The sequence below is a fragment of the Coenobita brevimanus genome, chromosome 63 (assembly GCF_032717465.1).
Source record: "Coenobita brevimanus isolate Jiangsu-jjx chromosome 63, ASM3271746v2, whole genome shotgun sequence".
In the NCBI taxonomy this organism is placed as follows: domain Eukaryota; kingdom Metazoa; phylum Arthropoda; class Malacostraca; order Decapoda; family Coenobitidae; genus Coenobita; species Coenobita brevimanus.
Genome location: NC_137016.1, coordinates 27,993,030 through 28,008,679, shown reverse-complemented (window position 1 = coordinate 28,008,679; position 15,650 = coordinate 27,993,030). Strand labels below are relative to the sequence as shown.

General features: G+C 44.9%; 1 protein-coding gene across 1 annotated transcript in view; it reads right to left on the bottom strand.

The window, feature by feature from the left end:
• Window positions 1-15,650, bottom strand: part of PIG-N (Phosphatidylinositol glycan anchor biosynthesis class N) — a 216,271-nt gene that overhangs the window by 157,401 nt on the left and 43,220 nt on the right. Inside the window, exon 3 of the mRNA XM_080276011.1 lies at window positions 13,017-13,248. Coding sequence (XP_080132137.1) covers window positions 13,017-13,248 — 232 coding nt within the window. The remainder of the gene's footprint in view (window positions 1-13,016; window positions 13,249-15,650) is intronic.

The following is a 15,650-nucleotide window of genomic DNA, read 5'->3' as shown; positions in this document are numbered from 1 at the left end:
AATCTACATAACTTCCATATCCACTCCACTACAATCTCACCCCCATACATCAGCATTTCACCACACACTCCATCAATTCCTGGGGCCTTTCCCATCTTGATCTTCTTCACTGCTTCCACTATTTCTTCCCTACTAATCTCTTCCTCCCTCCTCTCATCTATCCTTCTCCCAGCCATTCCCCAACCACTTATACTCGCACTGCTCTCACTCAAAGTGCTCCTTCCATCTCCTCAATTTCTCTCTCTTCTCCACCAACAAATCTATTATTCCTATCTTTCACTCCCCTATTACCCCTTTCACACTGCCTTACTTTCTTTACTTCCTTCCAAAACAATTTCTTACTCTCCCTCCATTTCACACTCAGATTCCTTCCAAATTCTTCATCTACTCGCTAGCCAGTCACTATATGCCTTCTTCTTTTGTTCCACACCTCACTTCACCTCATCATTCCACCATGCTGTCCCTTGCACACCCCTGCATCTCCTCTCACTCCACAAACCACCTCACACGCTGTGCCTCTCTCTTCCGTGAATATCTTACATACGTCTTCCACCCCTTCCATCTGCTCTAACTCATACCTTCCCAATCTTTCTTTCCACTATGCTCTTATACTCTGCCATTTTCTCACTGTCCTGCAATTTCTCCACTCTTCCCACAGGAGCTGTTTCCTCCTGTCTTCCCCTTCATCTCTTCACCCATTTTCTTTGCAGCCTTACCTTGGCCATCACTAAGTGATGGTCCGAGATTCCATTCCCCCATCCTCTCCACACTCTTGCATCCAACACTTGTCTTCTCATTCGCTCATCCACACACACATAGTCTATCATTGCCTTTCGTTCAACAAGTTCACGATCCATCCTCCTCATAACTCTCCATGTATACCTGTAGATCATCTTATGCCGAAAGCAGGTGTTAGCTATTGCTAACCCCTTTTCAGCACAAATGTCCAACAAAGCACTACCATTCCCATCTACTTCAGCTGGCACACCCCACTGACCAACCACTCCATCCACTCGTACATTCCCAACTTTGCCATTCATGTCTCCAATCAAAAACACTCTCTCACTTCTCTCAAACTTGTCCATACATGCTTCTACACTCGACCAAAACTCATCTTTCACTCTTGCCACTCGGTCCTCTGTTGGCGCATATGCACACACAATCGCCCACGCTTGTATACCTACTTTCATCCTCACCCATGCAATCATTGCACCCACTGTTCCATACTCTCTTATATTCTCCTTCCACTTCTTGCTTATCATCATACTCCCTCTCTTGCCCTCACATTCTCATTTACTCCTGCACATATTCCTAAACAGTATTCCCATTCTCTCACCCTTTCACCTTTCCATTTAGTTTCAGCCAATCAACATATATCCACTCTTGCATCCTCAAGCACCTGCACAATCCCTCTCTCTTTCACTTCATCATTCACTCCTCTCACATTCCAAGTCCGCACCTTCACAATGTCCTTTGTCCGTTCCTTAGTCGTCAACGTATGGTCCGTCCTGGTCCGAGGCGCTTTATTCGCTTGTTTAGTTAGTTCTTTTTACGAGGTGAGGCAATAACCCACCACCAACCCTTGTAGTCGCCTCATATGACAAGCAGGGATACTGGATGAGTATTCTTGAAACCCCCTTACCCCAAGGATAGGGGGGTTTCAAGAATGTGCAGTCATGTTATCTGCATACTATCTGCTCTTTCAGGTTGCTCTCTCTACAGCTCAGTAATGTAGATATGTTTGTTGTGTTCAGTACTGTATATTTTAGCTTGAAAACTTACCTTTGATGGGGTCCCTGAACCCAACCAAGATTTTACCATTGGTTACATGTTTCATTATACGAGAATTCATTATATGACTATGCCAAATGGAACCTAATTGCTCGTATCGTCGGGACCTCCCTGTAATTCGTTAGGTAAAACCCCATCAAAACATAGGATCATCCAAAGTAACGCTAAACATCACGAAAATAATGCATAAACATCAACAATCCACAAAAAATCTGAAGATGGTTTGAAAATAAGTTATCTGTGACGAGTGATTGCTCCCAGGGCTAAAAAAAAAATTCCATGGCCAAATATGCCACTGGAAAATGCTTATATTGGTATTAATGGTATACCATCATCTTTGTTGGTGTTTATACTATAAGCTAATATAAACACATAAAACTGATAAGCAGAAGTACAGAAATGCAATGAGAATGAAATGTTCAGGAATAAAACTTACCTTTATACAAATTCCCACCACCCTAGTGCAAAATTCTGCCAGCACCTTCCAAGAGTTAAGCATATGTCTAGATGCAGAATTTCACGAGCTTTCTCGCTGATTTTGCGGAATTTTGATATGACCAATTGTAGTCGAATAAACCCCCAAAAAAATTAAAAACTCACGAGCCAGTGTTATCACCATGGAGGGTAGGGACTGAGGGAGTGAGGGGGAACCAGGAGGGTATGAAGGAGGGACAGTAGGTAGGGAGATGCAAGGCTGTGGGCAGGATTTTCACCCTTCTGTCACACAGTGGTAAAACGCTTTTACCGGACAAGTACTTGTGACTTGCGGTCTGTTAGACGCCCAGTGGCCATGCGTAAACACAACTCCTGGTGACTGGGCGATTTTGGACATTTGGTATAGAGGCAGATGGCAGCTACCACCAAACATGTACTCATGGTTTGCGGTCTGTGTTACACTCTCAGTGGCAGTTACAAAAGGCTGAGTGGCAGTTAGGAAAAATTGAGCAAGGTGGCCGTGCGACTTTGGACATTATGTGAGGATGCATGTAGATGTTTTGACATCACTTGTGGGTTACAGTCGTACTACTCGGGTGCTGGAGGTTCGTTGGAAGTGATCAGATGAGCACGTGACTTTGACCATTCAGTACAGGGGTGGACGGATATTTCAGCTCTGGTTGTGGGATATGGCCTACTTCCCGCTCATGGCTCAAGAAGCCCAGTGGCCACAATACCGAATGTTTGAACATGGTGACTGGCCGGCCGAAGTTCTCGGGGACTTTTACATCTGGATAATAGCAAGTAAAATCGGATAATGGTTTACCAGGGCCAAGGTCCAGTGTCACGATAATGAAAACGTCTGGATACTGAGCGTCCGGATAAATGAGGGGCTACTGTGTATATATACATACATATATATATATATATATATATATATATATATATATACACAGTACCCTCGCGTCCGACACGGTAATATTGTCATGCACAGGTCCCGTGTTGGACCAAAAATGTGTTGGACAAACAACAGAGCTTATGGGGAAAAATGAATTATGTCAACAACCCTAGGAAAAGTCACCCTAAATACCTACCATATACCTTTACATATATTGGTACTACTGTACTTATAATAAATGGTGCTGTACTATGAATGATAACTAACCTTTTAGGATAGTGTTGGTGGGCTTGCTGGGGATGGAAGGTGGTATCAGAGCCTGTAGGTAGTCCTACTGGGTCCCCGGAGGATGGCTGCTGGTGTCACTAGCGGGTAATGGCTGCTGCTCCTCCTCAACCTCCCTAATAAATCCTGCGAAATCACACTCAGAATCACTATCCTCATCCACATCCATGGAAAGTCCTGCTTCTGCCTGTCCTAGCACTCCGTAAGCCTTCACTGCTGCCAGGATCTTGTCTTGGTTTTTTATTATGGTCCTCACGCTGACTTCATTCACATCTTAGGCCTTGGCGATGTCCACTTTCCTCTCCATTTTCTTTTTCCTCTCAATGATTTCTAGCTTGGTGGCCTGAGGGAGGTGCTGCCGCTTCTTGGGGTTCTCAGAAGGCTTCCTAGGCTTCGTGAGCAGAATAAAATGCAGTTGCAAGGGCAGAAAATGCAGCGAGAAAAAAGCACCTTCCAATGCGAATTATGCGACTTGAGTGGCACTGTGGCGGGAGAAATTTAAACAAAACATCATGTGAGAGCAGAAGCATTTTTGATTGGGTGACATCACAATCACGTCACGATAGCGGGTGGGGGAGGCAAATTGATCAGCAGTTTTGATTGGCTGTCAGCATTACAGGAACATCCAGTATGACCGTGTTGGACCGGGGGTGATCGTGCTAAAGGCGAACTCTGCAGATTTCACCCACTTCTTGGAGCTCCATGCGTGTTATGCTAATGCACCCATGTTACAGTAATTAAATTGTATTAAATCGTACTAATTTTTTGCTCTCCATGCTGGACAAACACGTGTTGGACGCGAGGGTACTGTATATATATGGGTATATATGTCCAGATAAGTGAGGGAATACTGTATTGTAATAATATACAGGTATTTTTATATGTACATATATAATGAAACCATATTACTCTCAGTAAAGTGCCTCTGCATAACAGATACATTGCAGTAACAGTGATGTGACATTGACACACAGTAATGTACAGTGATGCAAGAGTGACATGAAATAGCATTAACATATTTTAATACGTACACATATACAGGCAGTCCTCAACTTACGAAAATAATTTGTTCTTAACCCCTTAAACGCGGATCGTCTCGTTTGCGACGCTCGGCAAAAAGGACATAACGGCAGATCGTCGCGTTTGTGATTCTAGTAAATTTTGAATAACCGCGGGCAAGCAGGCTCCAGCTGGTATTGTCTATCAGTACCGCCACCCTTTGGCTACTTTTAGCACACTTGACCTTTGTACTACTGACCTCGGTTGTTTTCAAGTATCATTTTTTTTACCCACCCATGCACCGCTGCCCGGCCCTCCCTCGTCGTGCGATATGGCAGCGTGCGGACAGCTCAGACGTGTCAATCTGCGCCTTCCTCTCGCAAGCACTTTATGCTAATTGGAAACGCTTGTTTCCCCAGGTGTCACACTAGCATTTTTTCCCGCGGTTTGCCCCTGTTTAGCGTCAGCCTACCAGAATCTTTGAAGGTGACACTATGTCAAACTCAAGCTTTTCCGAGTCTGTGCCTTCCAGCCCTCCGAAAAAGGGCTTTGTGACCTCCACCCCGTACAAACCCTTACAAGGAACTGCTAAGGGCCTTAGTGACTCGGCTATAGGGACTGAATTATTGAAAGCGTCAATGGATTATGGTAGTGACGTCAGTGTGTTATCTAGCCTTGCCGAGTCAGACACTCTATCGAGTGCTGAGTCTGAGGTGCCAGAAGTGACAATTCCTGTGCCCAGCACCTCAACAGGCAAGGCTCCAGTGAAAAGGGGCCTAATGTATGGAAAGGGGGCCAAGAGGAGACGAAGTGGTGACCCCGCTTCCCAGCCATTGTCTTCCTCAGACCGGCCATTGTCTCCTACACCAGGTCACGCCGCCGCCATCCCGCCACGCACTCCCAGCCCCATTCTCTCGTCGTCATCTTCAGCTGCATTTTCTCCAGAGTCTTCTGAGTCTCCTTCACCACCTCGGAAGGGAAGTAGGCAGTCTGGTTTACGTAGAGGTTTCCGTAGGCCCAGTGTCCGTGCTAGTAGGAGTAGAAAATTGTCTCCTAGTGTAAGAGTTAGTGCTAAGGTTACTCGCACTAGGCAACTCACCAGTCAGGCCACTGCGAGTGACCTTGAACCTTCGCGTTATCTCCCCACCACCACCACCACCACACCGACACGACCTAGCACAGCCTCTGCCACATGGCCTGCCTCACCCACTGCCACACGGCCTGCCTCACCCACTGCCTCACCGCCTGCCTCACCCACTGCCACACGGCCTGCCTCACCCCCCGCCGCCCCCACCACCTCCCAGCCTAGGCAGCGCACTCTGGATGCCTTCGTGTGGTCTGAGGGCTCAGATTTTGAGCCAGAAGATCTGCCCTTTGATGCCAGTGGGTGTGGGATACAGGCTGACTTCCCTGTCCCAGAGGATGGTGAATGTCTGGACTACCTGTTGGCCTTCCTTGATAACGAAGTAATGGAGCAGATTTGTACCGAGACAAACAGGTACGAGGGGCAATCTGCTGCAGTTCGTGAAGGTGAAGGTGAAGCTGCAATGCCATCCACGTCGCGGATGGCAGCATGGGTTCCTGTAACGATCAGGGAACTATTTGTATTTACCGGCTTGATGCTTCTTATGCCACATAACTGGAAGCACAAGCTCGAGGAATATTGGAGTGCTGACGATCTTTGCTCCACACCCATCTTCAACAAATACATGAGTCGCGATCGTTTCAGGCAACTCATGACTTACCTTCACTTTGCGAACAACGATGAGCCTTCCCAAACTGACCCACTGTGGAAAGTGAGGGGAATCCTGAACCTGATCAAGGATAAGTTTACGACGTTCCTTCGGCCCTTCAAGAAAGTTGTGATTGACGAGTCCTTGGTTTTGTTCAGGGGCCATCTTCGGTTCGTGCAGTATATTCCTAGCAAACACCACCGCTTTGGAATAAAGTTTTTCGTGTTGTGCGACTGCAAGACGGGGTTCATCCTAGACTTCGTTATCTACACCGCCAGCAATGTGGACTTGGACAAGACTGACCCCCTTGGATTCTCTGGTTCTGTGGTGAAAGTGCTTTTGGAAAAGTACTTTGGCGGGAATCATGTCCTGTATACGGACAATTATTATACAGCTCCCAAACTCACCAAGTACCTTTCAGAACACGGCGTCGGATCCTGTGGCACTGTCCGTAGCAATAGGGCACACTACCCTGCCTTCCCCAAGGCTGAAGGATCAAAGCGGGGAGACGTGCACCTGAAAAAAACTGACAAAATGCTGGTGATCAGGTGGCACGATAAGAGAATCGTCAATGTGCTCACCACAGTTCACAAGGGGGAAATGCAAGCCACAGGGAAGGTCGACAGAAGGACTGGCGATCCTGTGATGAAGCCTGATGCTGTGATTGACTACAACGTCAATATGCGGCTGGTGGACAAGTCTGACATGATGATCGGAGAGATAGACTGCCTGAGGAGGAACCGTCGCTGGTACAGGAAGGTGTTCTTGCACTTGCTTGATATGTGCATGCTGAATGCCTTCATCCTGTATAAGATCAAGAACAGGAAGCCAGCAAACTACTCTCCCCGGCATTTTTCTAAGACTTGTGTGTACCAGCTGCTTCAGCGTTTTGGGCAGGTACTGCCATCAGGTCCCAGGCGCCACTCACACACACCTCCAGACCGCCTACAGTGTCAGGACTACCTTCAGTGACACCGCCTGGAGCCACTGCCTGCCACTGCCAAGAGGGGAAAAGCACTCAGGAGGTGTCATGTGTGCAGCCACACTACCAGGCAGGACAGAACATTTAGGCGCACCTCCTTGCAGTGCAAAGAGTGCAAAATTCCCCTCTGCGCTTACCTGTGTTTCTTTGACTACCACAGCCTGACTACATATTGAAAATAAGGGTAAGAATCTTGAAAATAATACTGAGAGTGACAGTGATACTAGTGTTTAGTTTTCTTTTAAGTACTGACAGTGACAGTCTGATGAGTGTAAATTAGTGTATGTAGTTGTAAAAGCACTGACAGTGACAGTGATTTCAGTGTAAATAATTGTACATAGTAATAATATAAGTATTGAGAGTGACAGTCACTCCAGTGTATGAAGTTGAAAGCATATGTTTCTATTCTATGTTCTGACAGTGACAGTTTGTTGTGTAGAAAATATTATTTTTATAACAAATGACAGTGACACTGAAAAATAAGGCAAAAAACTGACAGCTAGAGTGAAAGTGAGCGACAGAAATGAAGTGCGAGTGGCCGACAGGAGCGAGAATAAAGTGCCTGCCGTAAGGCAGAATAAACTTGCGCCGCGGTGGTCTTCCTCATTCCCGCTTCACAATACTGGCAGTGCCAAGCGAGCCTTTGCGAAGTACTATGAAGGAAAATAATGTAGTATACGTGTTTTTAGCTGTGAAAAGGGAAATGTGTGTTCAGTGACGGGAAGATCGCCGCCACGCTGCATGTCGGCCGTACGCTCCGTTCATTATAGCCTTATTTTCAGTGCTTATTGTACTAATACGGATTCCAAACTACCTGTACGTTGTTGTATAAAGTGTACTGTGACAGATTGAGGCTGTGGTAGAAAGGAAACCGGGTTTCTGGAGGTGTGAAAGTGAAGACTTTGTTACCCAACTTTGCAAGTCTTCACAAGTCCTTTGGTAGTCCACGAAGGCTCAACATCTGTCTCAGGAGAAAGCTGAATGTAAGTACTATATGCCATAAAATTTTAATGTTCTAGGGTTAATCTCTGATTTTTGGCAAATATTTTCCCACAGGTACTCAGACCCCACTACAACCCCGCCACATGGGGGGGATCGGCCGTACACGGCCGCGTTTAAGGGGTTAAAGGTCTTTTGTAAGTCGTTTTTTTTTTGTAAGTCCATATCGCATTCTTTTACTCTCTTTCTCTCCAACCGAACCCTAATCCCATAATTACTGAGGTCACAAAGCTGTTTCCCACTATCCCATCGCCTTTCCACTCCATACCTACCTCTGTGCTATCCTCTCTCTCTTTCTGACTCTGTCCCTCTGTCTCTCTCTCACTCTCTCTCTCTGTCCACTCGAACCCAACCCTAAACCCATAATTACTGAGGTCACAAAGTTCTTTCCCTCTACCCCATTTCCTTTATACTCCAACCTATTTCTGTGCTATCCTCCCTCTCTCTCTCCAACCCAACCCTAATCCCATAATAACTGCGGTCACAAAGTACTTTCCCTCTACCCCACTGCCTTTCTACTCCATACCTACTTCTGTGCTATCCTCTCTCTCTCTCTCTCTCTCTCTCTCTCCCACCCTGATTAAAGCCCATTATTGTCTCTACTCCTCCATTTATCCCCTATCCTTCCCTGAACTGCAATTATCACCTCACCTCCTTATCAGTGTCTTCATCTGACCCCATCCTTCCTTACTATGACTTATCCGCCACACACACACACACACAATTTTTTTTTGTATCTACAGATTTTTTGTAAGTCGATCTTTCGTAAGTAGGGGTCTGACTGTATTGGAAACATATGCCTCTGTGCAACAGATACTTTGTGGTAACAGTAATGTGACAGTGATGTGATTTGTGATATTATCATCATTTATTATTACAATTGCCACAAATTGACTAAGGTCTCCCCCCACATGGTATTAAAAAACACAGAAATCATTGCATATCACGATGTTTGTTCATGAAATGCCATTCATTAATATGTAATCATGTTTCCATTGTTTTTCAGGACCAGTTGGATGCATCATGGCATGGAATCACTTAGATCTCTAAAGGAATCTAAGGACATTTCTTTGCACCAAACATTTGTCAGTTCAGTCTTGAGGTTGTCCAAACTGGGTCTCTTCTTCTCTGCCATGATTTTCTTCATCTCTGCCCAGCAGTTTTCTATCAGATTTAGATCTGGACTGTTGCCAGGCCAGTCAAGGACCTCAAACCGATTATCCTAAAGCCATTTTGTCATCTTTCTTGACTTATGACATGGAGCTGAATCGTGCATGAAAAAGTCGCACCCATGAATAGCAAAAAAGTTTAACAAATGATCTTTCACAGCTTGAATGTACCGGCCACCATTCATCATCAAGTTCTTAGGAAGAATGTAGAGACCCCCCCTTCCCATTGCACCTGAGAAACACCCCCATACCATTACTGATTGTGGGTGCTTAACAGTTGGCACCGTGCAAGCAGGGTCATATCAACTATGGAAGGCAAGGCGACAAACCTTAGCAGAACGCACCTGGAACACTTGAAATGTGCTTTCATCGGAAAACATAACTTTTCTCCACTAGTCAGATGTCCAGTGTGCATACTTCTTGGCAAACTGTATGCGCTGCTTCATCATGTGGTAAGTGAGAACCGTTTTCTTGGCTGCAGTGTGGCTTGACAAACCCAGCTCCTTCTGCAAGCGATGTTGGATAGTTTGAATTGAGATGTCTTGTAACAGCTGGGGATGCATTCTCTTCAATTCTGCTGCTGTCAGTCGAGGATTCTTGATTACAGTACTTCCCTCTTCAGAAGCGTATCTATAACTCTGGAAGCCATCCTCTTCTTTCCACTGCCATGCCTGTGCTCTGGTATAACATCATGCGGCAGGCCGCACGCTGCAGCAAGAATCTTCATGACGGTCAACTTTGCGTGTCCAGTACATTCACAAATCGTGTTGATAGGGACATTATCCTGCCTCCATGCAATGATATGGACCCTCTCATCCCCTAAGCAGTACTATCCAGGCATGACAACTCGACTCTAGGAAAATAACAGGGCAAACAGTAATGCATATGAAAAAAGAGGGAGATGCAAGCTCGGAGCAATGGGAACATATAGTCCCACTCTCGCTTCTGGGAAAGCACTAACATGTTGAGTGTTTCACCACCTCCTGCCAACACCAGAGGAGTTGCCAGTTACTTCTTGCCCAAAAAATTCACTTGGTAGAGGTGGAAACACAAAGCAAAGACAGACAACTCTCCCACAGCAATTCTGTGTGTAAGTCCTAGGTCAATTTGCAGTGGGTGTATAATGGGATGATGTGAAGGATGCTGGTGGTAGATTATTAACCCATGGAGATGAAGTCAGGACCAGATGGAAAGAATATTTTGAAAGCCTGATGAATGGGGATAGAGAGAGCAGAGCAGCTGTAAACATGATTGGTTTTGGGGGTGCGCAGAGAAGGAATGCAATGTCAGGAGACGTGACACTCGCACAGGTGAAGAGTGCTGTGAAGCGGCTGAAAAATGGGAAAGCAGCTGGGGTTGATGAGGTGTATGCAGAGATGCTTAAATGTAGTGGAGAGAATGGAATGAAGTGCTTGCTGGAGATATGTAAGAAGGCATGGATGAGTGAAACTGTGCCTGGAGAGTGGAAGAAAGCTGTGATTGTACCCCTGCACAAAAATAAAGGTGAACAAAGTAAGTGTAAGAATTATCGTGGCATAAGCTTACTGAGTGTGGCAGGGAAGGTATATGGAAGAATTATTATACAGAAAGTAAGAGAGATATCAGAAGTCCCAGTGAGTGATGAACAGGGTGGCTTTAGGAGTGGCAGAGGATGTGTGGACCAAATATTTGCAGTGAGACAGATAGTAGAGAAGGCTTGTGAGAAGGAGCATAAGGTGTTTATGGCATTCATGGATCTGGAAAAAGCATATGACAAAGCGGACAGAGAAGGATTGTGGAAAGTTTTGCGCATGTACGGTGTAGAGGGTAAGCTGTTAGGTGCTGTCCAGAGTTTTTATGATGGTAGTGAAGCATGTGTCAGGGTTAATGGGCATCTAAGTGAATGGTTCACCATCAGTGTGGGTGTGCGACAAGGTTGTGTGATGTCCCCATGGTTGTTCAATGTATATATGGATGGGGTGATGAGAGAAGTGAAAACATGAGTAATGGAGAGAGGGATGGCATTGGTAATGAATGGTGATGGATGGAATATCTCAAATTTGTTGTACGCTGATGATGCTGCGCTGCTTGCAAGTACCGGACAAGAACTTGGTAGGCTAGTGCAGAGTTTTGCTGATGTCTGTAAGCGTCGTTCCTTAAGAGTAAATGTAGAACAGAGTAAAGTGATGGTTATTGAGAGAGAAGGTGACTCCCAGTGCAATGTAACAGCGAATGGAGAGAGAGACTGGAATTGGTGAGAGAGTTCAAATACCTGGGTACAGTGATTGAAAAGAGAGGAAAATGTGCAAAAGAAGTTGAAAGTAGAGTGACACAAGGAAGAAAAGTAGATGGTGCAATGAAGGCCTTGATAAAAAACAGAGGCTTGAGTGTTGCAGCTGCATGAGGCTTACATGAAGGAGTGTTAGTGCCAACTTTAACATATGGATGTGAGACTATGATGTGGCATGAAAATGAAAAGTCAAGAGTAAGAGCAGTGGAGATGGGACTGCTGAGGAATGTATGTGGAGTACAGAGGGTGGATAGGATACCAAATAATGTGATTCGTGAAAGATGTGGAGTGAGGAAGTCGGTGGACACCAGAATTGAAGAGAGTGTACTGAGATGGTACGGTCATGTGGAGAGAATGGATAACAACAGAGTGGTGAAGATGGTATATCTGAGCGAATTTGAAGGAGGGAGGAGGCGAGGTAGGCCAAGGAGAAGGTGGAGAGATACGGTGGATGAATGTGTGAGGAAGAGAGGTTTGGAAGTCGGTGAGGCTAGGGAACTGACAGGAGATCGAGCTGGCTGGATGAATTTTGTGAGGAGATATGCATGATCAGGGATTTTTGGCACCCCTTTTTAACGTGGCAGCGTCTGGATTGACTCTGTCGGATACGATATGTGAAGCTACACAATGTGGTGAATGTTTTTGACGTATCTGATGAAGCCATGATTCCGGGGGCTTGAATGATGAGTGAATGGAAGCGTGGCAAATTTGATTGGGCAATTTTGGGCTGTCTGGACACTGCTACTCCTCACCCTGCCCTTGGGTGGGAAAGGAGGTCCAGATGATGATGATGATGATGATGATGTATAACATACAGTAGCGTGGCAAGTAAATTGGGAAAGTGTTATAAAATGGTTCTGAAAATATATTTTGCTGCAAGTGTGTGGCATGAGTATTGCAGTGCCATTACAGTGAAATATAACTACTGCAGTGATCACACAGTGAGTGTTTATTGTATGTGCAATGCTAAATAGCAATTATAATGTGAAAATATGAGTGTGGTAAGTTCTGGGTTGCCGTCATGGGAGTGAAAAATAGTGAGTTTAGTACACCTCATTCTAAGATCACTGCCTGTCCAATGAAAGTTTATGCAGTCTTCAACATCACCTCATGCAAGGCCTGAGGGTATGTGCTTTACAATGGTACCTCATTTTTTACTCTAGCATTAATCATTATGTTTTGATAAAGGTTTAAAGTTTTGTTTACATTTGGCCGATTATGCTCATCCTGCGAGTATGACACACCATTCCGATGCCCATCTTTTAGGGGTTAATTATCACCATCATCATTAATACCACCTTAAACCAGTTTCCCACATTACGTGGGGTTGAGTAGTCCAGAATAAGATTCCTTGAACTCACCTGAAATATGAAAAAAAAGAAAAAGAAAGACCCAGGTATCACACAATCTCTCTATGTTCATAACATGAAATATAATTCTAAATTCTCTAACTTACTCTGAGTGAGGCTTGTGGGCATGCCCATTAGTGTCAAGGCCAAGAAGGTGAAGAAAGAAGACAATACGGTCTTGATGAAGCCGTTCATTCAGCCGCTTATCCTCATCAGCATTCTTGAAAAAGGACTCCACATGCTCAAAGACCCATGTATCCAACAGGGATGCATCACTCCTGGCAAAGTCTTCTTCTTCTGCTGCATACATAAAGGTCTCAATATGCCCACGCTCTGACCCTGGAAGGGAATGAGACTGAGGAAAATGAAGCTAAAATCAAATGATGAAAAATTAATAATGGTAAATACAATAAAATGAATACTCCAACATGGAGATCATATAAGGTACATTGGAATTTTGAAAGAAAAATCTCAAGTACATGTTTTCATCATCACAGTCTAACTTCCTACGTTCACACGGACTTAACTGGACCAATTTAGATCCAATCAGGTTCAGTCAAGTCCCTTTAGGCCATCACACCCACTCTGGTCCCACAAAGTTAATTCCAGTCTGTTCATGTCAGTTGTGAGCACTTCTGGTCCAATCTGGCTTTCATACCCATACAATCTGTGTTTGGGCAGAGTAGGTCCTTATTAGCAGAGTAGAATGAGTGTTTAACACCTCCACATAAGACCACTGCAGTGTACACTAACACCTTTATCCATGGTCCCACAATCTGCTGATTGTCAGCTTCTCAGCATTTGTTTTCTAGAAGATTTTGCAGTCTTTTTAAGTCCCTGTGCATGGTTAGGACAGGTCTCCCTCCTGATCACTGGGAGTAACATTCCCAAGATGCCTTCAGTATGCAAAACTTATCATTACCAATTTTCCTAAGAAGAGTTACATGGAGAGACAGACTGACAACTGAGGAAGTGAAGGTGCACTGTGGTGTGGATGCGGATGTGATAGAAAGCGTTACGAGAAATACACCGCGGTGGTTTGGCCATGTGGAGAGGATGAAGAGCGAGAGATTAATGAGAAGAGTGTATGTGAGTGAGGTGGAAGGGGAGAGAAAGGGAAGGGGGGGAGAGGGAAGGGGAGGCCAAGGATGAAACAGAAGGATGGAGTGGAGAAGTATATGGGAAAGAGGGGTGTGAGCTAGGGGGAAGAGCAGAGAAATGGCAGGGGACAGGGCGACATCGAGGTGATTTGTTTATGGTCACCCATCATGGGATTGAGGCATCTGGCAATAGGTAAAAAGATAGATAATTCTTACACAACCACTCTTAGGTTATGTGAATGTTATTATAATTATTAAAAATGAGTATCCTTTATACATATATTTCCACTGCAGGCTACTCATTCATAATGATTATCTGTTCATTAAAAGGAACTAGTAAGACCGGTATTTATTATAAGTGAGAGTGGGATGCGTAGATGGAAATGAACAGAACCAAAAGCAGGTAACCAACTATGTATGTAAAACAAAAGAGACAGACTGGCGCTATCTACACACAAAAACCCAAATTTCTCCCTCTTCTAACTTATCCCCATACAGTTTTCCTGGTTACCATTTTGTGACTATATTAACTCGTAAAGTGTTAACAGGATTGATCGATCCTTCTTCAGGATTACACAAGATACCGAATATGATCGGTAGAGCAGCTTTTGGGAAAAACTGCGGACACTAGGCTTCGGCCCGATTGTGATATATATTGATGCAAACAAATGAGAACTATGTCCTGAGTAAGGAGAAGGGAGGATTCCCCCACCACCCTCTAGCTGCCTTCCACTACCCCAATATCTTTGTTCCCTCTCCCCTTTCCTTGCCTCTGACCACCACCTGCTCCCTCCTTCACCCTCCCCCACCATCCTCCATCATGCCATCATAGTTCCCCCCCCTTTCCCCCCCTCCCTGTCTCCCTAGGGAGGGTTATATCCCCCCTACCCACCCTCCACATCCTTGTACTCCTCTCTGGCTGTCCTCTTTGTCTTGTGGTGTTTGTCAACTACCTCTATACCCCCATACCACCCCTCCAGGCCTCCCCCTACCCCATCCCCGCCCCCCACCCCCAGTAGTACGTCGTCCGCTTACAACTCACCCCCCCCCTCCCCGCCTAGGGTATTATATGTCATTGTTACTATTCATGGTGTGTTTTTCCATTCAGTACCAGATTATTTGTAGTGTAATTGTATACACCGATGAACAAAACATAGAATGTATGTTTTTTCATGTTTTTTATGAATCTCCATGTATATATCGTAATGTTTCCTGCAAATGTCAGTAATGTTTGTTTTTTATAATAATAAATTGTGTATTTCTGTGTTTGTCTTTTCCTTACACCAATATCATTATTTTCCATGCTTTAGCTTTTTTTTCCCTTGGAATTCTTACAGCTACTTGATTTGACAGCTCTGAGGGGAGGGAACAGGGGGTTAAGAGGGGTGATGGGAGAGGGGTGAGGGGGAGTGGGTGCTGGAGTGTGTGAGTAACACCAAGAAAAAGATTTTTTTTTTTTTTTTTTTTTTTTTTTTTTTGACACCTACACAGCTATGAGAGACGGGGATGGCGGAAGGGAAGATGGGGAGGGGAGAAGTGTTGGGGGGGGGGAAGGGTGTTGGGAGTGAGTGAGGAACACCGACATAATTAATTTGCATGTTATTGTTTCGAAAAAAAAAAAAAAAATGAGCTGGAAAATTC